Consider the following 25,476-nt stretch of genomic DNA (forward strand, 5'->3'; position numbering starts at 1 on the left):
TAGAATGACAAGTATAGAACGTAGGATTCAAATGAAGGTGCAAAACATTATCCAAGTTTTGAGGGAACAAAACTTTTAAACAAAAGTTTATATTGGGAAGGATTAAGGATGGCTCCTCCATTGACCGCATTACTCAGACTATGTGCAAAATATTTGATAGCCCAGTGTGTGAATTCATGGATTCAGGGGCTACACAAAATTGCATTGACTCTGACCTAGTTGTAACCCTATCTAAATCCTCCACTTAATGCCCACTTCCACTTCAAGAGTCCTATCTCTGTGTCAGCTATTGTTAGCCAGTCCACTGGTTCTGGTGACCTAGTAAATTCAAGTTTAGATAAACAAAAGGAGCAGATATGTGTTTCCTTACTGAAGGTTCCTAAGTTGCCACTCACTTTGGGGTTCATTTTCATGGGCCTTAATTTTAAACTATATTTTTGGTCACATTGTTGAAGATTTCTCTAAGGCCTAAGGTTCCCACCATCCTTGATTGGTGAGCAGGAAGTAGGCTTTAGAGTCTGCACAGTGTGATGGTGGTGCACACATTACTGCATGCAAGCCACACAAAACTGCTCCTCACCCTTCTAAAACAGCAGTGCTGAAGAAACAGTGGCACTTCAGCAACAAGGACAGAGCATCTGAATGTTGCTGCAAGGCAGGGCAGCTAAAAGCACGCCAAAACATGACGGACCAATCAGGAGTGCTCCCTAACACTTCACCCTCCAGGAGAAAATTCTCGGAGGGAGCCAGGCTCAGCATTAGGGGGAGGTAAGAATTGAGTTCTGGGTGGTGCTTAATGTTCCACACTCTCTCTCTGCCTGTGTTTCAGAGTCGACAACATGAAAACCCTAACATAAAGACCCATTCTTTCAGACAGCAACTGCTACAGTAAACCCTCATATCATAAGTGGTGTACCAGCTTACACATTACACCTCCTGGACTCCTTGTTTGTAGTAAATTATATATTAGGCTATATACACTACTCACAAAAAGTTAAGGATACTTGGCTTTTGGGTGAAATTTATGGAAAATGTAAAAAGTTCATGCTACAGTGATATTATATCATTTAAGTAGAAGCATGCAATGGTGATTTCCTCATCTCAAAGAATTTATTGAAACAAAAGCCAACAACAGTGGAGGGTATACCACAACAAAAAATGTCAATGTCTCAATAATTTGTCATGTGCCCTTGACCATCAATTACAGCTTGACAACGACGTCTCATGCTGTTCACGAGTCAACTTATTGTCTGCTGAGGCATGGCATTCCACTCTTCTTGAAGGGTCATTGAGGTTCTGGGGTGCAGGGTTACGAGCCTCTACATGGCGACTCAGCTGATCCCATAGGTTTTCTATAGGATTCAGGTCTGGAGAAAGTGCAGGCCACTCCATTTGAGGTACCCCAGCCTCCAGCAGCCGTTCCCTAATGATGCGACCTCGATGAGCTGGAGCATTGTCGTCCATGAAGATGAAATTAGGCCTGTGTTGTTCATGCAGGGGCACAATGACTGGATTAATGATGTTATTCAGGTAGGATTGGCTTGTCACTGTACCATTCACAAGATGTAGGGCAGTTCTGTGTTGAGTATACACATCTGTCCAGACTGTAACACCACCACCACCAAAGGCTCGTCTGGTGACAACAGTGGCTGATGAATAGCGCTCTCCTTGACGTCTCCAACATCATTGGCGGCAATCATTTCTGCTCAACATGAATCAACTTTCATCAGAGAACAGCACTGAGGCCCACTGGTCCCTCGTTCAGCGTAAATGCTCCCTGGCCTGGTGGTATGGTCAGGTACCCTTGCAGGTCATCTATCACGCAGACCACGCTGATGTAAACGGTTTTGAATGGTCTGACGTGACACTTGGGAGCCTCTCACCTCCCTTAAACGTGCCTGGAGTTGAGTGGCATTCATCATCCGGCTCCGCAGGGCACTGTTTACAATGAAGCGGTCATCAGCGTGGGATGTGGCCAAAGGACGTCCATTTCTATGCCTTTCTGTGACTCTTCCAGTCTCTTTGTATCTGTCACAACCTGCTGATGACACTCTGTGACACTCTAAGCTCAGTGGCCACTTCCCTCTGAGAACATCCTGTTTGAAGCCTCACAATGGCGAGGTACTGTTGATCAGTTGTTAGGTGTGGTCTTGGTCTCATGATGTCAAAATGTGAACAGCATGATGAAGAGGACTGTTTAAATACCAATTCTAATTGAACTAGAAAATTTATTGCTCGATTCATGGATCAAATACTAGTTGTGAATTTTGCCGTTAAGCACCTTGTTAGAGAACAGCAAGTTATGCAAAAAGTACTGAAACACTGAACAGTTAGACATGTGCATTCAAAAGTGTAGAGGTCAAATTAAGTTCACATGTAAAGGTTATAGTGCATTTTAGGTGCATCCTGAAATTTCACCTGAAAGCTGAATATCCTTAACTTTTTGTGAGTAGTATATATATATATATATATATAAGCACTGGCGTCCATTCCTAATACTGGGTTTGGTTTTTGTCTTGGGTCCCTGGAGACCAGTATTTAAACCCTGCATATGGTGATGTTCCTGTTACACAATTCTTCTCACCATTAGTTTTGGGGTTTGAAATAGATGGCTCTCTCTGAAGTGTTCACCTCCACACTTGAAAGGTCATGATGGATCAGGGTGTTTAAGATAGTTGATGTAATGACTGCATAACTGAGTTTGGAAAGGGCTTGTTGAGCTGAATTTTTCCACAGACACTTGCACAACTTGAGAATGAAGGTCAGAGAGCAATGTCAAAACACATATTCATAACTGGCCCCATTGACATACATGCTCTGCGATCAGATCACAAATGGTCAGCGCTAATACAGGTGTGAAGGTTAAATGTGTCTCAAAAATCACTCAAACTATATTCAGAGGTGATCTTGGAAGCATATGGCCTCATCACATTTGTATTGTGAAAGGAAATTCGTCCTAGACAGTAACGAAGGACCATCTAAATGGCAGCATAATTGCCCTAGTAGGAAAATATTTAATCATAAAGAGACTGTCTGGAAATCATGCTGAATGGTAGAGCTCTCTGCCACAAGGCTAATGGATAAAGACAAAGCTCTAATAACAAGGATGATAGCAGCTGCTTTGCATAGTTTCATTTATCATCTAATTTGTCAAATCACATGGTTAAAAAGGTTGAAACGGTCCATAAGAGTACATTAAATATGATTTGCTGTACATTTCTGCCTGAAAATAAGTGGAGCAGAAGATAAACAAAATAAATGTGTATGACAGCCTTTATCCATCAGAAACAATATATTCATAAAATCAGATAAGAATGGCTATACACTTTGCCTGTCCAATTGGGATCTGATTACACAGAATGAATGAACAAGACCAATATCTATCTATCTATCTATCTATCTATCTATCTATCTATCTATCTATCTATCTATCTATCTATCTATCTATCTATCTATCTATCTATCTATCTATCTATCTATCTATCTATCTATCTAGGGAGCTTATTCTACAGCAGTTTGCATCCTTCCCTGAAAGCAGAATGTCATTACACTTCCTGCCAGAAAGCTGTTTTTTACTTAAATACACAGATGACATTCTGCTTTCAGGGGAAAGATACAACTGCTGTTGAAGAGCGTTAGTGTTGTCTCAAAAAAGAATGCAGTTGAATAGATGAAGGAAATGATGAACTCGTTCTGTTACGTCAAACAATCCCTGAGCTCTGCTCCAGATCTAGGTTTACTTAATGAAGGCACAGCCCAAGGCCACTGTGGATGAGGGCACAGCCCAAGAGAACAGTCGTGTTTATCGTCCAGTAGCATATCTGTCTAAATCTCTTGACCTTTTATTGTCCTTTCACATCAACCTACACTTCATGCACCGCATCAGGCAGTCACCATTCTTAATAACATTCAGACACAGTACATGACTGCACAGTGTCTTTCAGGTATTGAAGCCATCCTCTGTGCCACACAGAATGCCATAGGACAACTCAACAAGCACCTAGTGCCAAAATCAGAATGTCTTTATTACATAAATAACAATTACAAACAGTTGACACAGTTTTATGTGGAGAAACACAATAATTTATAATTTAGTAAGTATTACCTAGAATCATTTTGACATTTACACCAATATACTCTGGGGATATATTAAATATTTATTCACTTATAATCGAAATATTGGGAAAAGGACACACAGAGGAAACTAGGACTGATAAACATTGTTTAATTATTTACGAGAACACAGTGACTGTAACACAGCAGTTCCTGTTCTCTATTGTGTTTTTCCCATGAGAAATTTCTTGGTGTTCTTATCTGGTTTAAGTAAAATAATGTAACATTTTGGGGCAAAAATACAGATCAGGAGACCAAAACTAGAAGCCAGGATTGCAAATATCTCTACAGCGACACTGTACTTTCCAGGGGAACTGATGTATGCTGGAACAAAGGTGATCCACACAGCACAGAAGATCAACATGCTGAAAGTGATGAATTTGGCCTCATTAAAATTGTCTGGAAGCTTGCGGGCGAAGAAAGCCAGAAGAAAGCAAATGGCAGCTAACAGTCCAATGTAGCCCAAAACCAGAGAAAAGCCTGTGACTGACCCCACCATGCACTCTAAGATGATCTTTGAACCTTGAACACTTAAGTTGCGGTGAGGAAAAGGGGGACTGAGAAACAACCATACAGCACAGATAATCACCTGAATACAGGTAAAGAACAGAACACTTCCTCTTTGTTGGCTTGGACCAAACCACTTAATAAGGGCTGCAGATCCAGGTCTAGCTGAACGAAATGCGACTAGAACCACTATGGTTTTGACCAGGATGCACGAGATACAGAGAACAAAACTGATCCCGAATGCTGCCTGCTGTAGCCTGCATGACCATAATGAGGGCGGACCCACAAACACCAGTGAACACAGGAAGCAGAGTTTGAGTGACAGCAAGAGCAGGAAGCTCAACTCCGAGTTGTTGGCCTTGACAATTGGAGTCTGTCTGTAGTACACAAAGACCACACCCACAGCTGCTGTCGTCATGGCACCGCACACAGCGACAGTAGTCAAGGTGATGCCCATGGTCTCGTTGAAGGAGAGGTACTCAACCTCACGTGGTACACATGCAGTCCTGTGACTATTGGACCAGAATTCTGGGGGGCAGTGATTACATTCTAATGAGCCTGTAAAAGAGAACATTGTTTTTTTAGCATATATAATTTTTTCCTTCCATTCATATTCAATGAACAGCTCTTCCTTGAAATCTTACTAATGCACACTACTTACACATTTTTTAATAAAACCTTTATGTAGAGCAGGGGTGTCCAATCTTATCCGCAAAGGGCCGGTGTGGGTGCAGGTTTTCATTCCAACTGAGTAGAAGCCACACCTGAGTCTACTGAAAGCCAAGAGCTACTGATTAGCCAGTTGGAATCAGGTAAAGCTTCTGCTTGGTTGGAATGAAAACCTGCACCCACACCGGCCCTTTCTGGATAAGATTGGACACCCCTGATTTAGAGTGTCCAACATATATGTCCTTGTTACTATATAAGATTATTAAAATAGTAACATTTTTAAATGTAAATTTTTAAATGTACATATTATAAAATATTACATTTAAAATATTCATTATAACACCTTCTGACAAATTATCAATAATAATAATAATAATAATAATAATAATAATAATAATAATAATTTTATAGAATGTAAATTTCAAAGGGAACATCTATGTTAATGACAGACGTAGTAATGAATGAGTAAAGCTGCCATTTGACACATTCTGGCCGTTCCATGTTGATAAAGTAAGCAGTACTTTATTTTTAGGAGCTGTCTATAGTGCTAAAAGGACTTTTGGTGACCTGTGACATTGTTGAATTCGCCTTCAGCACAGGGCAGGCAGTCAAAGCAGCAAACTGGCAGGCCTTTCACTATGGCTTTGCGCGTACCTTGGGGGCATTCGGCAGTGCACACTGACACAGGAACCTGAAATGATCAGATAAAAAGGACTCAAGAATAAGGCCTCAATTCAAAATTTAATGATTTATATGCTGCAATTTAACCTTTGCCTATTTTCTGCCTGTTAAACAGTCAAGAAAAATGTACCCTATTTCAAATGGATTTTTTTAGTTTTATATCATTTCCAACACATACTGGCTGATGATTTACTTAGCCCTGTTGATGAAGAGATTTACAATATGATTAGTCTGGGAACTAAATAACTTTAAATTTAAAACTTAAGCAACAAAAAAATAAAATATGAAACTTTTGTTTATAATACAATATAAATATAAAGTTTAATAAACAAAATAAAGTTTATTTATTTTTAATTCAATCTGGGAAGATTCAGGTTGATCTGCAATTGTGATTCTTGTAGTTCTTGTAAACCCAGATATTGTATTTCTGTCAGGATACAAATAGGTAGTAAGTATACCAAAGCTAGTCTCTACACCAAATAATTGTAAAATTGTTAAGCAACATATGTTACATTAATAATTTCCTATTCTTTATTCATTAACCCATTTAAACCAGAGCCTATCCAGACAGAATACTCTGGATTAGATTCTCTCTGCATGACAATTAGACTTACACACACTCACAGAATCATTCACTCACACACTCACTCACTCACTCACTCACACACTCACACACTCACACACACACACTCACTCACTCACACACTCACTCACTCACTCACTCACACACTCACACACTCACACACTCACTCACTCACACACTCACTCACTCACTCACTCACACACTCACTCACTCACTCACTCACACACTCACTCACTCACACACTCACTCACTCACACACTCACTCACTCACTTTCATGACTTGGTCCTTGAAACTGTGTGTGTGGTGTTTCATATGTGTTATCATATGTTATCTCCTATCTTTGAGAGACTTCCTTAAAACACATCAGTAGTTGAATATATACATGTTTGTGTGAGTGTTTGTGTGAGTGTTTGTTTGAGTGAGTGAGTGAGTGATCACTTACTCACACAAACACTCACACAAACATGTATATATTCAACTACTGATGTGTTTTAAGGAAGTCTCTCAAAGAACCTGAAGAGAACTTCTGCAAACAAAGTGATAACATATGAAACACCACATACACAGTGTCAAGGATCAAGTCATGTTGAAGCTTTGAGGCAACAACGAGGCAAACCCAGATGACTTACCTTGTTGGAATTTCCTGGCCATCTGATGGCAGATTCATTAATGATGAGGTTTGAACCCTCTAGTCGGCCAATAAGGACATACTGCAAGGCTCCTCCAGGACCTCTCTGCCAATTCACTATGTCATAGACTGCTGGAGTCTCCCCATCTTGAAAATAAAACTTCTCTCCCAGCTGAGTTGTGAAATTGAGCAGCTTAAGGTGTTCTAAGAGCTGGAGGACAGAAGGAAGGTGAACTAGAAAGACTGTCGCATTTTGCATAGCATGGAATTTTATCATTCATATTTGTTTTATTAGATGAGAGGATGGTAAGGGGGATAAATTGTCTATAGCTGCTATAAAATAAATCATAACAGGATCTCTCTTGCTGCTGCAAAACATTATGCATCTATATTAATATTAATGCAAGTAATGCAAGATATTCTGTTTTTCTTTCAAGTTTAAAATGTGTAATCTTTAGAAAATTGCAGTGGCATAAATATAATACTTTTTCAGGACAGGAAAATGATCCTTGAAACGTTTGCATCATACAACTCAGTCACAGAATCCAGGCCAATAAATACAGTTGTGTTTTACTCCTTAAGTACTCAGTTCAGTCTTTAAATCTAGAAGCATCACTGACAGGTTTTACTAGTATTACAAATGAAGGATCGTAAATAAAATTTAACTCACCTGTTGTGTAGTGGTGGTGTCTGGAGATGAGCAGCCTGGGGTCAGCGTGGGGTCAGAGCTGTTAGGTGTAGTGCAGGCCAGCAGAGAGTGGAGTGCATATGCAGCTGCATAAACAGCCAGATACACGTTATAAGTGGCTCTTAAGTTGGCCACGTCTGTAACGCTATTCTGTACTCCCTCTAAACTTTCCTTCCCACTGCATGGTGGTAAGATACTCCGAGATGCTACCATGTTGTTCTGCACTGGGCTGCAGCCAAAGGTTCTTTCCCATAACTCTCTCAGGATGGAATCTCGAGGATACCGAGAGGGATGGAGCGCTCGCAGGTGTTTCTCAAATCCAGGAATGGGTGCACTTCTTATAGCCACACCCAGAGTGCCTTGAGTGATGGTATTGAGTTCAGGGTTGCTCAAGAGAAGGCTGCTGGTACTCCAGATCTCACTGGCAAGAAACTGACGGCCTGTCACATTTCTGCGAACCAGCTCAGTGAGGAACATCTCCACATCCATATACCAAGCAAATACCATGATCACACGAGCAGATGAGCTCTGTACCAGCTTCACGGCACGATCCACATCTTTTGCCAATCTCTCACGGAGAAGAGTACTGACAAAAGCTAGGCAGATTCCGGTACCTTTTGTCTCTTTCTGAAATGCCTGCACTGCTTGGAGTCCATAGTCATTGTCTGCTACCACAGCACCAACCCAGGTCCAACCAAAACGTCTAGCCATCTGAGCCATGGTACGAGCCTGATACATGTCACTGGGGATGGTGCGAAAGAAATTGGGATACTCTCGTCTGTTACTGAGACACACACATGTAGCCAGGTAGCTGATCTGAGGGATAAACACAAAAAAATTCCCAACATATGTAAACATGATGATCAACAAAATCAATATATTTAGATCTATGACTTGTAAATACACCAGAGTCTTGGATATACAACAATATTTTGAAAATCAGAGAATTTACACAGCACCATCCTATAATTCTTCTGCCATCAACGCTGAGACATAATTATGTGACTCATGAATTATAGGAAAAGTTTTTTGAAGAAAAATAGAAAACAGGTGAGACTTGGGAATAAACTGCTTTCGCTAAGTGTAATAATTAGAGTCTCATGTGGGACAGCACAGAGCAATCTTTAATCTTTCCATGCAAGTGATTCCCAAGTGCATAGCTTAACAGAGAGAGAGAGAGAGAGAGAGAGAGAAAGAGAGAGAGAAATCTACACCCTTTACCTTACCTTTAATCAGATTCCTAAAACAGGAAACAGATTCTTCAAACTGAAAGAAACTGGAGCTACTGAAAACATGCATATACAGCTCTGGAAAAAAATAAGAGACCACTGCCCAAACTCCAGATTTGAACCCTATTGAAAACCTCTGGAATGTCATCAAGAGGAAGATGGATGGTCACAAACCATCAAGCAAAGCAGAGCTGTTTGCTTTTTTGCAAAAAGAGTGGTATAAAGTTCCCCAACAGCAATGTGAAAAACTGTGGAGATCATGGAGCCAAAATGCATGCAGATCAGGGTTATTCCACCAAATACTGATTTCTTAATGTTATTTAGCCAAAGCATTAACACAATTTGTTTACAAATTATTTGCATTTTGTTTCATTTGAGTTATTAAAGCTCTGCTAATACTGCATGATCTTGGGTTATTTTGATGTGTTGTCATTTCCTTTAAATATACACTCTAAATAACAATAGTTATATTTTGAATTTAGGAGAAATATTGTCAGCAGTTCACAAAAAATGAAACCAAACTGTTCATCTCACCAATACATGAACCTGTAGGAAAAAATCATAAGAAACTGATTATTTTGCAGTGGTCTCTTATTTTTTCCAGAGCTGTATATATATATATATATATATATATATATATAGTTACTGTGAAAAATTTAGAAACCATCCTTTAATTCAAATGGTTACTCAGTGCATTTAAGAACTTTTAAGAACATTCAAGAAGAAAAACAATAATTAACAATAATTATAAATTAGAAAATATTTTCTTGTAAACAGAAAATCATACAAAGGACTTTAACAATATGTAATTATGTAAATATGTTATTTTACATTAAACTTTTACCTGCATAAATAAATGCAGCAATGGCTGCATGGCTGTTCGGATTTAACTTACTGCATTTTAGCGCATCATTATTGTTTCCCTTCAAATAATTAACAAGTCCTGAATGGCCATTGGAAAAGCTAACGCTAGATTAAACATAATAACTTTAATAACACTTTAATAACACTGTGTTTTATGGACCCACAGAAATCAGAGAAGCACAGCTGGTTTGTCTTTGACTGCTTAATATCCTCCTATACTGTGGCTTGTTTACTATTTATTCACATTCCTGCTTTGCTCATCATGACACTCACCATCGGTACACGCAGTGGGCTCAGAACTCTGGATAGAATCATACACTGTGTGGAAGCAGAGTCTCCGATGATCAGTTTGGCAGGTCGAGAGGTCTCACAGGTGCCATTTCCACCACTGATCATGGACATAACTGCTCTCAGACTATGTGGGTAGCGTGTGCAGCTGTCCATGATTCGGTAGCCCAGTCGAACCCCGGGGAGCAAAAAAGGATTTCTGTTAATCTCCTCCACGGCAAAGACAAGAGCCTGAGCCCACTGCACAGGGCTCTCCTGAAACCTAAGAAGAAAGGTAAAGAATGTTACTAGCTGGATGAGATTTAGAAGGGAAAAAAAACCTTCGTGCCAAATCGTGCCAATAAAATGAGTTTTTAAATGTGGTACAGCATTATCAATTTTTAGTCAATATATGAAGCTATATTTTCAGTATCTGTTAATGTTTTTAGTTATACAGGATATCATTGATATATTGATATTAAAGACTTTAGTTCTGTGGATATAAGAAGTGTAAGAGCAAAAGTGAATACTATTAATTATGTTGGTCCTTCTGAAATACATAAAAACGAAAACATAAAATCTCATGTAAAAACATTAAAACAAAAAACACAAATTCACACACAACATTTTTTACGTATTACATAATACATTTGGAAAGTTTGTAGCTTATCACTGCAACGTGCTGGATCTTTACTTTGATGATTAAAAAGAATCCAAATTACAAACCCACACAGTTCATTTCACATTTTTAGAGAGAAATAAAACACAGTTTGTGGGCATTACAGTATCACTGAGCATGCATAACCACAGCTATTGGTTAAAGTCTTAATTGGTATTTTCAGTAATGCACTAGGAATGTTGTGCACTACATTACAGAGGTTTAAAACAACTCATGTTTACCTAAAGCAGATACAGATAGTGTTCTGTAAAAGTGACCAGATGCAAAATACATACTAGAGTTGAAATCTTTACATGGTTGATATGTAGGATTTTTTTAAAACAAAACAAAACAAAAAAAAGATTGTTGTCGAGATTATGCATTTAAAAAATGATCAGTGTTGAGGTCCACCTGTGAAGAGAAATCAAACAGAAACAACAAGCATTGATCGATTTGTTTTGTAAATTTGTGAAGACAATGGAGAGAGAATTAGAAGCAGGAACTCACTCAGAGCAGGACTGCAGGTACGGTTCTTTGGTGAAGCTCAGGTCAAGGTTTGGTGGAAGCACATAGAAATTGATGAGTGCGCCGATGATCACCTCTCCATCCTGAGAGAGACCCACAGTATCAAGATGCTGAGCATTGTCCATGTACACACACTTCTCCTCCTGAGGTGTCCCCACCACTACCTCCCACACTACCCATAGTACTAATGCCAGCAGGGACAGGTACGGTGAAAGGACTACAGCAGTCATGGGATATGGTGAAGCTTCACTGCTCTGCCTTCTTCTGGCTGAGCACAGTTTCTGTAGCTATTTCTAATACCCACAAAGTCCTAAGAGATGACAAGAAAAAAACATGGCCTAATGTTCTCCAAATCACATCTTCTCCTGGGTCCAAGAATTAGAGATAACGGAGTCAACAATTAGCAATTTACACACCCGAGTTACAATGCAGCGGGATTGAGAGTGATTTGTGGTTTTAGGGTTGCCTTTTGAAAGCCTTTATAAAACTCAACATCTTAATCTCCCAGGGCATGATGGGAGATCCAGATGTACATTCATCAACATTGCATCTATGTTACTTCACGTGTGATTATATGAGAAATATGTAATGACTAATAACTAGAAAATCTTATACACAAAATGATAAATCCTCTTTCCTTACATTCACATGAGTTGTATAAAGACAGCTGATATAAATTGTACACCTAAAGCATGTGATTATTCACAGGTTTCTTTGCCATTAAGCAGACACACTTATCCAGAGCAACGTAACTCATTTTAAACATAACTTAACAATTGAGGGTTAGGGGCCTTGATCCAGCATCCAGAAGTGGCAACTTGGTGGACCTAGGATTTGAAGTCACAACCTTCTAATAAGTAGTCTTAATCACTAAGCTACCAAATCCCACGTTTGTTGTGAGTAGTGAATTATATGCTTTTAGATAAATGATATATGAATAGTACATTAAACATTACTTTGCAAAGTCACTCCAGTATTTTTTGTCTATGTGAATTTCCCTTTGGGATGAATAAAGTATCTATCTATCTATCTATCTATCTATCTATCTATCTATCTATCTATCTATCTATCTATCTATCTATCTATCTATCTATCTACTAAATTTAGTGTCAGTGCTTTTTTGCCAATGGTCTAGTCTTATTCTGGCTTCACATTTCAGAGTATGGCCTTGCCCTTTTGTTTGATACACATCAGTTAAGGTTAACACTCTAACCCTTACTTCAGTGAATAATCTGGCCTGGATGCTATAGAACTGTAAATATGAACAGCTGATGTAATCATAATAAGACCCTAAAACTTCACAGGTCTTCACAACCTTCTAATACTGTTTTTGCTTGTCTACACCTGTATCCTGTGATAATGTATAATCTCATTGTCCAGAGTCATCCAGAAGAGGATGGATTCCCTTTTGTCTCTGGTTCCCTTCAAGGTTTCTTCCTCATGTCATCTTAGGGACTTTTCCTTGTGACTGTCACCCCTGGTTTGTTCATTATGGATCTAAAACTACATTCTGTAAAACAGCTTTGTGACAATGTTAAAAGCACCAACCAAATACAATTAAATTGAAACATGCTGATGAATTGAAGGACAAACAGTACTTTATTGCATTTGTAAGAAAATGCTCAAGAGCATTTTATGAACAAAAATCAACAGAAAAATAAAATGCCCTTTAAACAACGAAACTCAAAAAACGCAAACTGGTTCAGTTAATAACTCGGACCTGAAACTGCCTCAGGCTAGTTGTGCTAGTACTGTGAAATGCTTCCTTTCTAAAAGAAAGACAATAATCAGACCATCAAGTGTCATTTTTTTTTTTTTTTTGCTATCTGTATCAAAACAATTACAAAAATAAAAACTTTAACCTCACAGGGTTTTTTCCATTGAAGCTGAAGTAGTGTTTGTAATAAATGAATTCATGCCTAAAAGAAAGCGTACGCAAAAACCAGCTATCTTTTTTTTTTCTTGTGTTGCTCTCTGTTCATGGAATGAAGTAAAAGTTTTTACGTAAACAGGGCACAGACACATCTACCTATTATCTGTGCATAGTCATGCTGAATATGTCCACAGTTCACATGCTGCAACAACACATATCATTATCAAATTTAAAACCCATAGGGCCTTAAATAGGGGTACATTTGCCAAATATGTCAATGTATATACAAACGCCATAGACAAATAACAAAAAGAAATACAAGAAAAGTGAACAAATTGTAGATTTCAGAATGGAAGCCCCTCTAATCAGTTAAGAACCATTTAAAAAGGGACAAACAAAAGACTAAAAGAGAAATGTCTTCAAAAAACAACCATCATTAAACTCAATAACTTAAAGTTATTTCTACAATACAAATTGCAAACAACAACATTTAAAAGCTTGACTTGGGCTAATTTGTTGTAGTGCATCTAAGACAGGAACTTGCTTGTCCAGGATATATGGCAATATTTACACAATACTGGAAGCTTTGATTTAGATCTTTTACAATATCTGTACTTGTGCTTAAGAGTGCGCTATTTTTTGTTGAAGAGGAGCTGGTAGTGTGTATTCTGAAAGCACAAGTACAGCCTTATGGTCTAAGAAATATTTAAAAACTGTAAGAGAATTCACAATGGCAGCAAATTTGGATACAGGCAAATCAGGAAGATAATTTAAAGTCTTAGAAGGAAGTAGACCTCAGGCTCAGAAGAAGGACAGGAATTATGAGGGATCACAGAGTCATCAGCATAACTCTGATCATTGTAGCCATAACAAAGTGTCCTGCAGGATCCCTCAGGCAGGCCACGGTCCTCCAGCCCTACCTGCTCCAAGTACCCAGCAATGTACGAGCCAGTGGAATGCCTATTGATGAGGGGATTTTGAGAGGAGACTGTTTTATTGCGGAGAACCACATCAGGAGAAACCCCAGCAGGTCGTAGTTTGAGTGCTTCCTGCTGCCTCTCTCGGGCACGAGTGGCTATGTGACGTACGCGACTCTGACTACGTGAAGAAAGCTTTCGTGACAGGAATGGAGGAGGGTTGTTTGGGTCCTCTGTAGAAACTACAGTATTCAGTCTCACTGGTGGGAACACTGAGAGAGACTTTGGGTTAGGTTGTCGTTGAGAGGGGTTGGGATGAGGGTCCACCTCATCTAAAGTCACCAGTTTACGAAGCTGTTCTGTCAGGGGGTCTGAAGCCTGGGTCTGATTGGCCCGGCCACGCATCCGTTTCTGGTCTCGCATGGCTGGAGTGATGAAGCTGCGACTGATGACCTTGTATTTGCTCTGAAAGTTGCATGAGATATCCTCAGACGTTAAGTCACCCAAGCTCTTGGACTTACAAGGACTTGGAGCTGTTTGAACTGGAGATCCAACAAGGTAGATCCCTTTGTATATCTCAGATTGGGTTGGTTTCAAAGCCTGGTTTTGTTGCAAGGACTTTGAATATTGCTTAGGTGGAAAAACAGTATCTCTGTATTCCACAGAGCTATAGATCATATCACAATCAGACCCAGGCATGTAGGAGCCATTCTGTGGTTTTAAGTTGTTGTCTTGAGACCTTAAAAGACAATTTGAGTAAGGAAACCCATTTTGGAAGTGCTGTGTCTTGCAGATCATACCATTCATGTCCATAGTCTCAAAGTGCCTGTTACTATAAGTGACCCCATTGTACCCACCAGGCTTATAATGTTCAGAAAAAACAGCAGTACTTCTGTTACACTGCTCTGTCTGGTGCTGGTTGATTTGGTAGTCATGCTGATGAGTGCTGGAAACAAAAGGCTTGTGTGGAGATGACGATTGGAAAAGTGAAGTCTCTGTGTGTTTATATAGATGTTTGCTCATTGCAGGTGGTAAGTAAATAGAATTCTGTACTGACTCATGATGTGATGGTACCGGAGTCAAGGTTGTATCCAAGGGTTCTCCATCCACATTGACTTCCACCTCCATCAAGCTGCTGCTAGCAGAGTCATGACAGATAAGAAAACGCTCTGAGGCTGTACTGTTTATCGAGGTGTCTTTGTAACAACCATATTCCCAGTTTCTTAAAAACTCAGAGGTCTGGCACTGGGGCTTGTAGCTTTTGCCTCCATGAGATTCCCATCCACTGTTCTCTTTTACTGTTCTTCCAAAAGTTACCTTGGTAAAAGGGGAATCTCTGCTGCCACCTGAATATGTACAGTCCAAGTTCTCTAAGTTGTTGCAGATAGTCTCATCAGGAATGTCACACACAGGAACAGGAGAAAGCACTTGCTCATCTAGAATTGTGAAGACAGTTGATTCAGTGGTCTCAGGACTACAATGGAGATGTTTCTCAACAGGCTGATGGGCTTTTTGTGACAAGTCCTGGATCATTTTTTGTGGGGTGCTAAATAGTTGGTTGTTAATTGTGTGTGTTAAGTGATTGGGTTGGGGTCCCGAGGACAGATTTAAGTTACTCTGTTCAGCAGTCATTTCAAACTGACCAATAAGAGCTGATATAGACCCATATGAGTCATACTCATTGCCTAGGGACACAGCATCAATGAGGTGAGACAGAGCACTGTCCTGAAATGACTTCGGTTCCTGCTGGCTAGACTGACACATTGTGAGTGGAAGGGGAGACGTGACATTGTCAGAAGTGGAAGATATATCATGTGAAGCTGCTTTGGATGTTTTGTTAAGTGTAGAAGCTTCCCTTTGGTGGATCTCAGTCTGCAAACTAACATGACAGTCAAGTTGATCCAAGAGACTCAAATGACCTTGTGCAGGCCTTTGAGAAGGAGTTTTGGTTGGCAGGGTCAGACTATGGCCAAGGGGTTCTGCAAGGACATCAGTGCTAGATTCACCACATCTTCCCATAACAAAGTATGAAGTTCCATCTGTTTCTGTACACTCTGTGGTTCCTTGCTGGATCTGTTGGGTATGGTGTGAGTTGCTGTCAAGGACATCAGGGACAGAGGTTTCAATGAAGAGATCCACAGAAGCAGATCTTGGCTTCTCCAAGAAGAATTCTGTGGGAGAAGAAAAAAGTGTCAGTGGCTGTCATTGAATTTTGCAAAACTTCAATAACACCAAACTTAACACAATCCACTCTGTTCACAAAGACAAATGGAATGTGCCACCACATAGGACTGTGAGAGGAATGGGATTATGTAGACAACATCCAGATTTCTGCTTATTTTCATCATGTTTCCAAAATAACCAACGCGAACAACATGATCTTATTCCATAAAGTAAAAGGCACAGTTAGAGTTTTTTTTAATTTAATGAAATAAAAATTACATAAGTGGAAAGGTGTAATACAGATGTTTTAGATGAGGCAACCAGAGTAAGGTTTGTGGATTACCTGCTAGGATTCCTAGTCAGTTTTCTACTATAAAGAGGAACAATAGTAAAGACAGAACAAGACAAAAGCAAGTTAAAGTACTGAGGAAGAAAAGCGCACCTGTCTTCAAAGCATGTGTTAGCACAGAGCAATACAAGTGGCTTAAGAAATGTAAGTATGTGGAAGAAAAGTTGAAACATGAAACATTATCAAAATATGGTTCATCCATTGTAATAAATCTAGTTTCTGATACTGGTATAAGTCATTGTCCCAACACAACTTTTAGATCTATAAGTAATAGTTAGTATAGTACTCAATGCCTCTTTAATTGATGGCTAATTCACAAACAGGGGTGCTGCCCACTAGAACATGAAAGTGTACACACCATTTTAATTATAAATTCTTTTCCTAGAAGTCAAATGAAGGAATGTGTACCCGTTATGTTATTTTATGTTCAGCATGTCACACTCCACAGTGGTGGTTAATATGAAGCTCATACTGTAGGAACGTAGACACTCAGGATTTTAATATTTTGAAATTTTTCATTAGTATTTCTGCTTTCACCTAGCCTACATGGGGTGATATATTCCTATCAAAGTTAAAAAAAAAAAAACCCAAAACATTTATTGTGTACATTGGAATTTACAAAAAAAAATAATAAATTGATAAAGTTGGACACTGGTTATTAAACTCACCAGTTATTGTGCTGGCACCAGTGTCAGGTCCCTCTTGCTCAGAGGAGGATACAGTAAGCCTACCCTGTAGGAGCCTCTCCAGAGGCATGGAGACCGGCCGGTGCTGGAGGCCCATCCTGCGACCCACTTTCTCCACAGCTTGTTGCTTGAGATCCCCATTGCTGCTTTCCTCCTTGTCCAGTGAGGTTTCAGACAGTACCATTTTGGTCTTCTTGCGTCCTTTGGCAGGAGCACTAGCTGTCCTGCGCAACAGGTGGTTACTCAAAGAGCGTTTACGTGGTAGAACACCAATTTGTGTGTCCACAGAGCACTTGGAGCCCTTGCTGAACAAACCCCGGAAACCTCGTAACTGACGACCCTGAGAGTGAAAATGCAAAGATTAGTTAAGTAATAATCTCTTAAGTATAAATGAAACATAAGCTGGATAATATCCTGTGTATGCAGTGTTTTAAGCCTACAGTATTTAAACACACACATACCAGCAGAGCTTCACACACATGCAATAACACCACAAAGGTAAACATTTGTATCATTTGGGAAAACCTTTAGACACCAAACAGAGAATTAACCATCAATTTCTCTCTTTTTTTAATTACTCTCCATGACCCACAGATGGCGCCATTATACTCTCACAAACAAGCCACTCAGTGACATTTTTTAGCACACCAGGCAACTAAAACTGAAAGCTGTGGAGGTATTCTGTAAGTTTATACTACACAACAGACACAGAGAGAATAAGAAGATGGCAGCGGAGCTCACACATGGAACAATGCAGTGTGTAGTATCATGCAGTGGCATGCAGCACACTCAGTACACTAACGGTACCTTGTTAGCTCCTAGAAAATGCAATATGGTATAGCTGGGATTGAGGACTAAGGGACTCCACTGGAAAAAAGAAAGGTAATAGATGGCACAAAGACAGCCCAACCTTCTTTAATATATTAAAAGCCAGCATTAAAAATTATTAGTTTTTATTATTTTTCTATAACATAACCCAAAACATTCTATACCAAATAATTAATGATTTAAAATAAGTTTATAACTAAAATATTATTATTACACAACAACATAGCATACTTCTTTTCTGTTTATCATTTATCTGTTTTTAATCTATTATTGTGTGAATGACAGTGAAATGAGTTTACACATCCCATCAACATTCCCTTGACAGATATTTTTTCTCACTCTAGTAGTAAATAACACAAAAATCAGTCTGTAAAGCATAATCTCCTCTGTCCTGGATGGCAAAAAAACCTGACTCTAACAAAGAGCTCACAATAGAGACTCCTTCCATAAATGTTTAATAATGGTCACCTTACAGAAAGTTTCATCATGTTAACCATTAGGCATTCTTCTTTATTAAATAACATGTTTTGAGACAATTTATCATCAATTTTAGATTATGTGCAGCTCTATAAATCCCTGATAGTGCTGCTGTTAAGAAAAATGAATTAAAACTATCCGACTAATTAGATTCAATAGTTCTGCGGTATAATGCTAGTAAGATATGATTCATTATATATGATATTATTCAAGAACAGGTTTTGTGTATGTGTACAAACTGGATTTCTTCTTCACAGTTAACGTTATTCAATTTTCAAATTAATTATACTCTCCGTTAAATTATCACCATTGTTAGCGTCACTTGTGATAATTGTATTATTAAAGAAATGACAGATTGCATGACAGACTGTCTAACTAAGCTGTGCTCTTGTCACATGGTTTTTTAATTAAACCTCAACAGTTCAGAAAATTCTGGCAACAACTAAAACCTCCTGTTAGCAGTTGGACACCATCCAGCAGTCACGTAATTGTGCGTTAATCCGAGATAGACTTTGTTATACATGTAGTGTTAAAGGTAAAGAATGCTACGAATGATATTCTGTTTAAATCAGAAAATGCTAGACTAGGGAGTGATGGGGTCATGAACTCACCTTGCCGTAGATATCGTGCACTGAGATATGGACAAAGATGGATGCCTCCATCATGCCCTCCAGGTAGACGTGTCTATAACCTGGAACACAGTAGAATGAACAAGAAATTGAGATTTCTAGTGAAGTATTTTGACTTTTTGAAAACAGCTTCTGCTTCAGTGGACTGCTTTGTAATCATAAACGCTGTTCTGTGCTCTTGTTTAACATCCTTTTGACACACTTACTACCGTTTTTCTTTACTCTTCTACACATCTTACTATCCAGGATCACCCAGAAGAGGACGTGTTTACTTTTGAAACTGGTTTCTTTATCGTGTAGCATGTCATCACTCTCACCTCTTTCTTACTTATATCTAATTATACATATGCGTACATATACATATACATCTAGTAAATCTACATCCAGTGTTGTGTTAGGCTGCTTAATTATAATGTCTGTTATTAAACGTAATAGACAAATAACATGGATCACAAAAGTGCACACTATAATCCATCCTATATTATATTTTTCGAAAGGAAAGTACTTAATAGCAGACGGCCACTAACTGATAAAGTGCACATTTTACAACCTGTGTTTTAAATGAAGTGTTTTACAGGGACACATTATTACCTGCCAGTACCCGATGTTCTGTTACTGCTCTCACACGCTCCGCCTTGACAACATCCATTTAACACAACAATTCAGCCTGTCTCACATAAAGGCACGTCCTTCCTGTTGTCTCTCACCCAGTGGGATCTGTTCCCCTCAAATAAACGGAATGATGGCATGCTAATCTCACTCTCTGTCTTCTCATCTTCACCTGCTGTCCCCCCAGAGCCTGTATAAACAATTATACTATGACATAGTGGTGCTTGAGAAACTGCTCTTCTCTCACCTGGCATGAGGCTGGTGAAGGCGACTGTCCTCTGCCCCACAAAGTCTCGCCCTATAGGATCATGATCCCAAACTAGAAAACGGACTAGTGCAACCTCAGGCATGTGCAGCGTGAATGATAGGGTTTCCTCCCACACCGGGTTAAATCCTGCATTAAGAGGCATGTAGAAATATGGTAAAATATACAAATATACAGTTACAAATTTATATTACTGAACGCACACACACAACCATATAAAACAATGTACATCCATAGGCACTCAGCCTCTCAAATAATTAAAGTCAGTTATCACTGAGTCCAATATCATTCATAATCCTTTAATCCTTGCAATTTACTGAGATACTGATTATATACTGAATCACACCATCAGTAATCACAGGGCTGAACCAGTATTCTGTTCACATAGAAGAAGTTAAAGGTATGACAAGGGACGCTCAAAATAAAAAAAAAAATTTCAGGAACGGAATTTAATGTAGTGATAACCAGTAAGTCTAAATAAATATATAAATACATTATTAATAGATTTAATAAATAATTAATCGGTTTTATAATTATTAAAAACATTTTGTTGCCATGGGACAGAACATACTGGTGAATAAGACATGCTGCAATTTACAATCAGGCCAGTTCTAAGACCAATATGTAGAAATGGGATACCGAAATGTTATTAATAAACTGTTGTTAAATGATTTATTCGTTTTTTCAGCTGACTAGCCTTCAGATTAAATACTATTTTCCTGTAAATAATATGCTATATTCATTATCTTATAGTTTAAAAAAAAAACTAGTCCAGTAAATGGATGACTGACTTAAAAGATCATTGAAGTAAGGTACCTAAGGCAATACGGATGTGTGAACATGTGAATCATTTACAATCCCCCAAAAAAATAATAATAAATGAACTGTGTTAAAAAATCGCGAGAGTAAATAAATCAATCGCTGACAGCAATAATAATAATAACAATAGGTAAGAACGGGCAGAATCTTATTTTGTTTCTCCCTCACTGTCAGTGCTATAAAAAATAGATCTATTTTACCATTATCATCAACAACCCGGGTCTGTTCTTTACAGCAGTCCACTGGAAGACCAATGATCTCCACCTCCACAAAGGGGTCAATAATCTGAGAGGTAAACAGGAAAAAAAAAATCACATTAATTTCTGCACATTCCATTTGTACTACTGTGAATTCTGGGTAATGCGATGTTTGTGAGCTGACCTCTCCTCGATCACCCAGCATGGAGTCAGGTGGTTTAGGGAGCTGCTGGCCACTGATGATTTTCAGTATCAGCTGTTTTTTAGGATACGCTGGAAGAGGGTCATCACTGTACGGATTAAAGGAACCTGGAACACACAAAGAGACAGAAATACCTTTTAAACAGTCAGCAAAATTCACATTTATACCAAGTGTAGTCAGACAGTCTGATGGTAATTTCGGCTACAAGAGTTATTTAAGGTATTCATTCTAATCAATCAGCATTTCTATCATTTTTTTTTTTGGTTAAGTTTTCTGTAAACAAATGTATTTTCAATCCAACATTTATGGAAGGAGTCTGGAGTGTAAGTACTTAGAGCTATAACATTATGAAAGGGCTTCAAGAGAGTTCACATTTCTTCAATGTCAAAGTCAGGATGATAATATTTCTGTAACAATATGTTTTGTTGTGTGTTATTTCATAATTACAAATATAATTAAGTTAAACACCGGAATAATTCAGTAGAGGACTTCTTGGAAATCTAGAAATACATGTTGTAGTAAATACAATCTTGTAGCTTCAGGGGAAATATAAAGAAGCAAACATCTGACATTAAAAATAATATGGTTGATCAAATGCAACTACTGTAAGTGTGAATAGATGTCAAACAAAATACCATGTCTGAAAGCAAATTTGTAACATGATTAACACTGAACCAAAGCTGGAGGAGATCAATTAGCATGTTTACATTTGAATATATATCCTTTTACGTACCACTGCACATGGGTGGGGGTTTCAAGACGTAGCCACTTCCTCCATTCACCATGAACTTCGCCCGGTTCAGCTGCATCATTCGGCCTTCAGTCTGATAGTTCAGGGCCACTTGGGGGAAAGAAAACCACACTGACATTTAATGATATATTCTTCCTTCATTTCGTCATTCCTTCAGGTTATTATTTGCTTGAATGGCGTTAAATCACCTGCAAGAGCAACATGCTGCAAGGTTTCATTTCCTGATCTGATTGGTTCAAATGTAAAATTTACACAACCCCAGAAAAGAAGACGGAGAAGTCAGCTGCAATTTCTTTCAGTCCAGTTTAGAAAGGTTTATTACTCTGTCCGTACAGAACAGACAAATCTGTCTGTCTGCACATCTTCTCTTTTGATTCCTGGCTCTGTTTTATTTTTCATTCTCACTCGATACCTGATGCTGTCATTCAATCCCTGCTATTCAAAGTCCTCACATTAATTCAGCTCTATCTTTCACATGTATTCTGGTTTGCTAAAAATGCACTCATTAGTCTTTGTCGTCGATTTCCAGCCTCATGTTCAGTATGTGGACTAATTAAGAGTATTTGTCATGTATTGGGGTATAAATGTGTATATGTGGGGTGAACAAATCAGTAGTTCCCAAGACAAGCAGATTTCATAAATGGTCTTTATTTATTTTTTTATTTTATTTTAATTTTTTTGTTGTTGGCTAGCAGAAAACCAGAATCAAAAGAACCCAAAAAAGAGAAAGAAATCCTCATGGACTTTTCCCCCAAAAAAGTTTTTTTTTCTCCTTTTTTTTGTGTGTGGTGGGGCAGGGATTTGGGGGGGGGGGGGGTAAATTTGGAATGTAGATTTGTCTAGTCAATTTTACTGGATTTTACTAGCTGGAGTATTTTCTGTTTATGGACAACAGATGAGAATTCTTATCCTGATTCTTATTCAGGAACGCAGGTATGTGTTGGAAACACTGATGAGGAAAATCCCCTGTAAAGTGTAACTTACAAAGTCGTCTGGTCATACATTTGTTTGTTTCGCTTCGCCTGCTTTAATACACGTAACTAGCTCACTGCATGTTATTATATTATATTATATTACATAAGGCTACTAGTTAGGTTTCTAAGCAGCACATTAGAGTTTTTATTTGCCCAGTTGCCTCAGTAATGAACTTCTGACTTGTCCACCTCGATAGAGCTGGAAGAAAACGAGGCTGTCCGTAATCTGAAATGTGTGTTTGGGGACACACTCGAAAGAGGTGTGTATTTCAAAAATTACAAAAAAGAAAGCATGTGTTATTATAAGTAGAGACAGATGTAAGAAGGTCATTCTTGCTGCCCAGAGACAGACAGGGCTAATCAAGTGCATCTGTGCTATAAAAAATCAAAAATTAAGAGCCATTACAGCAGGGTGACCAAGCACAATATGCAGTTTAGAGAACAATTACATGGCTTCATAAACCGTTTAGCACATCATTCAGAGAACCGCAACACAGCTGAGGCTGGAAACCTGAAAGGTTTGTGCAGAATGATATAAAAACAGCAATTAATTCTGTGTGGAATGTTTTTATTGTTTGCTCTCTGACCAAATGGTTTTCTTAATGAGTGCTTTATTAAAGGCAGGTGCATTTTAACGAGTAAAGACTCATAGGCAGTGTTATTGTTAACCAAATCATCAGTATGTGGTGTGTTGTGAATGTGCTGTGAGTCAAATTAGAGTGATAAAGACTTTGGTCTTTTTATTTAGACAAGATCCAATAAAATCAATTTTAACATGTCTCAATTCACAAGATATTTAATAATAAACTCGTCTTGAATTACTATTGAAATAGCCTTTATTTTCTCACCTCCATTTACATTTCGGTCATTTTGCAGACTTCCTTATCCAGAGCAACTTACAATTTATCTCATTTTATACAACTAAGAGTTAAGGGTCTTGCTCAAGGGCCCAACAGTGGCACCTTGGTGGACCTGGGATTCAAACTCACAACCTTCTGATCAGTAATCCAGTGTCATAAACACTAAGCCACCACAACCCTAATAACCTAATATGTATTTTAGATCTAAACAACTTTATAATAATATGTAATATTGAAATCAATTTCAGTTTGTACATCATTAAGTTGCAGTTCATCATTTTGTAACCATTTGTATTAAAACAGGTCTAAATTATAAGTAAACTGCATGCTCGAAACACATTTTCCTTACACCAGAACAGTGGTGTGTTAGTGTGAATACTGGTGTGGGTGTGAATACTGGTGTGAGTGTGAATACTGGTCCTCACCCAGTTGGCAACCCACGTTCCAGTATGTCTGAGGGTTAAAGTTGCTGGAGTCGATGCGGTAGGCGGAGGGGTAAATCCGTGAGAGCTGGCGCTGATTGAAGCTCAGGAAGCGTTCGGCCCGGTGGTGCACCGGCTGCTGTGCTCGTGTCTCGCTGAATGACAGCACGTTACAAACAGGACCTTTAAAAAGATGACAGAAGTTTATGAAGGGCACAAGAGTTTTAGTTAATATAATCTCACTCAGCTATATTAGTTAATAACGATAAAGCTAGAGCTTACTTTATGTGACAATGTTATTCCTAATACAGCTTTTCTTCAGTGAATAGAAAAAACATTTAAAAAAAAATATTGTTTGTGTGTGTGTGGGATCTCACCCTCATCCAGACACTCCTGAGACACCACAGAATTTGTAAAGATGACCAAATCAGATAGGTCTCGGCTTAGCTTTATTGTCTTCCTCCTCCGTCCACCCCTGAGCACACACATGTATAGGAGATGACAATGTACATGTATACACACATACACACACTGCCTGTGAAGTATTAGGAGTGACCAGTAATGGTTAACATGTACATGCTGTCATGCTGAGAGAGAGAGAGAGAGAGAGAGAGAGAGAGAGAGGAAATGTTTCTATTCCAAATATGAAATGGTAACGTCCATAACTGCCACAAAAAGAGTTGAACCATCAGTGAGACTCATGAAGTCACACAAACAAGTTTTGTCAAATTAACAATAAAGTTCATTTGAACTGAATTGAGAGACAGAGAGAGAGAGAGAGAGAGAGAGAGAGAGAGCAACAAACAGAGAGACAGACAGAGAGTGAGTAATACCTATCATTCAGCTAGATTTAGATTTATTTATTTATGTGATTGATAGCAGAGCCAAGGTATACTTCTATATCAAAACTGTAAATAATCTCTAATACAGTCGAGTGTGAGTCCCTGCTGCATTTATTGATACTTCACAAGATAACATATTCACTAAGCAACAGTCTGCCCACATTTGTGTAAGAAGCACTTTACCTCATGCATCTCACTTT

At 38.6% G+C, this 25,476-nt stretch overlaps 2 protein-coding genes across 6 annotated transcripts in view; both read right to left on the reverse strand.

Moving 5' to 3' along the window:
• Positions 1 to 3,813: 3,813 nt before the first annotated feature.
• LOC131352163 (extracellular calcium-sensing receptor-like) lies at positions 3,814 to 8,744 on the reverse strand. The gene is made up of 4 exons (XM_058388093.1): positions 7,853 to 8,744; positions 7,184 to 7,393; positions 5,857 to 5,980; positions 3,814 to 5,178 (listed from the first exon to the last, which is right to left on the reverse strand). Exons 1-4 carry the CDS (start codon positions 8,726 to 8,728, stop codon positions 4,274 to 4,276), a joined length of 2,115 nt encoding a protein of 704 aa, XP_058244076.1. The 5' UTR covers positions 8,729 to 8,744; the 3' UTR covers positions 3,814 to 4,273.
• A 4,261-nt stretch (positions 8,745 to 13,005) lies between these two features.
• The window catches only part of plch1 (phospholipase C, eta 1), a 76,928-nt gene continuing 64,457 nt past the window's right edge, over positions 13,006 to 25,476 (reverse strand). For 3 of the 5 annotated variants that reach the window (XM_058387891.1, XM_058387887.1, XM_058387888.1), the window contains 10 exons: positions 24,812 to 24,909; positions 24,438 to 24,617; positions 22,161 to 22,268; positions 21,410 to 21,534; positions 21,229 to 21,313; positions 20,192 to 20,338; positions 19,318 to 19,397; positions 18,209 to 18,268; positions 17,384 to 17,741; positions 13,006 to 16,374 (listed from right to left, as the gene is read on the reverse strand). In XM_058387891.1, coding sequence (XP_058243874.1) covers positions 14,057 to 16,374; positions 17,384 to 17,741; positions 18,209 to 18,268; positions 19,318 to 19,397; positions 20,192 to 20,338; positions 21,229 to 21,313; positions 21,410 to 21,534; positions 22,161 to 22,268; positions 24,438 to 24,617; positions 24,812 to 24,909 — 3,559 coding nt within the window. In that variant the 3' untranslated portion in view covers positions 13,006 to 14,056. The remainder of the gene's footprint in view (positions 16,375 to 17,383; positions 17,742 to 18,208; positions 18,269 to 19,317; positions 19,398 to 20,191; positions 20,339 to 21,228; positions 21,314 to 21,409; positions 21,535 to 22,160; positions 22,269 to 24,437; positions 24,618 to 24,811; positions 24,910 to 25,476) is intronic. The other 2 variants (XM_058387892.1, XM_058387890.1) reach the window with 2 other exon arrangements.

This window comes from Hemibagrus wyckioides, linkage group LG04 (assembly GCF_019097595.1).
Source record: "Hemibagrus wyckioides isolate EC202008001 linkage group LG04, SWU_Hwy_1.0, whole genome shotgun sequence".
NCBI lineage: Eukaryota > Metazoa > Chordata > Actinopteri > Siluriformes > Bagridae > Hemibagrus > Hemibagrus wyckioides.

What these genes read in the sequence shown, in the direction of transcription:
- LOC131352163 (XM_058388093.1), bottom strand. Translation starts at nt 8,728, where the DNA reads ATGTTTACATATGTTGGGAATTTTTTTGTGTTTATCCCTCAGATCAGC. An exon ending in ACACCACCACTACACAACAG is followed by an intron (nt 7,394 to 7,852) that starts GTGAGTTAAATT and finishes TCTGTCCTCCAG; the next exon opens with CTCTTAGAACACCTTAAGCT. An exon ending in CGAATTCAACAATGTCACAG is followed by an intron (nt 5,179 to 5,856) that starts GTCACCAAAAGT and finishes TCTCTTTTACAG; the next exon opens with GCTCATTAGAATGTAATCAC.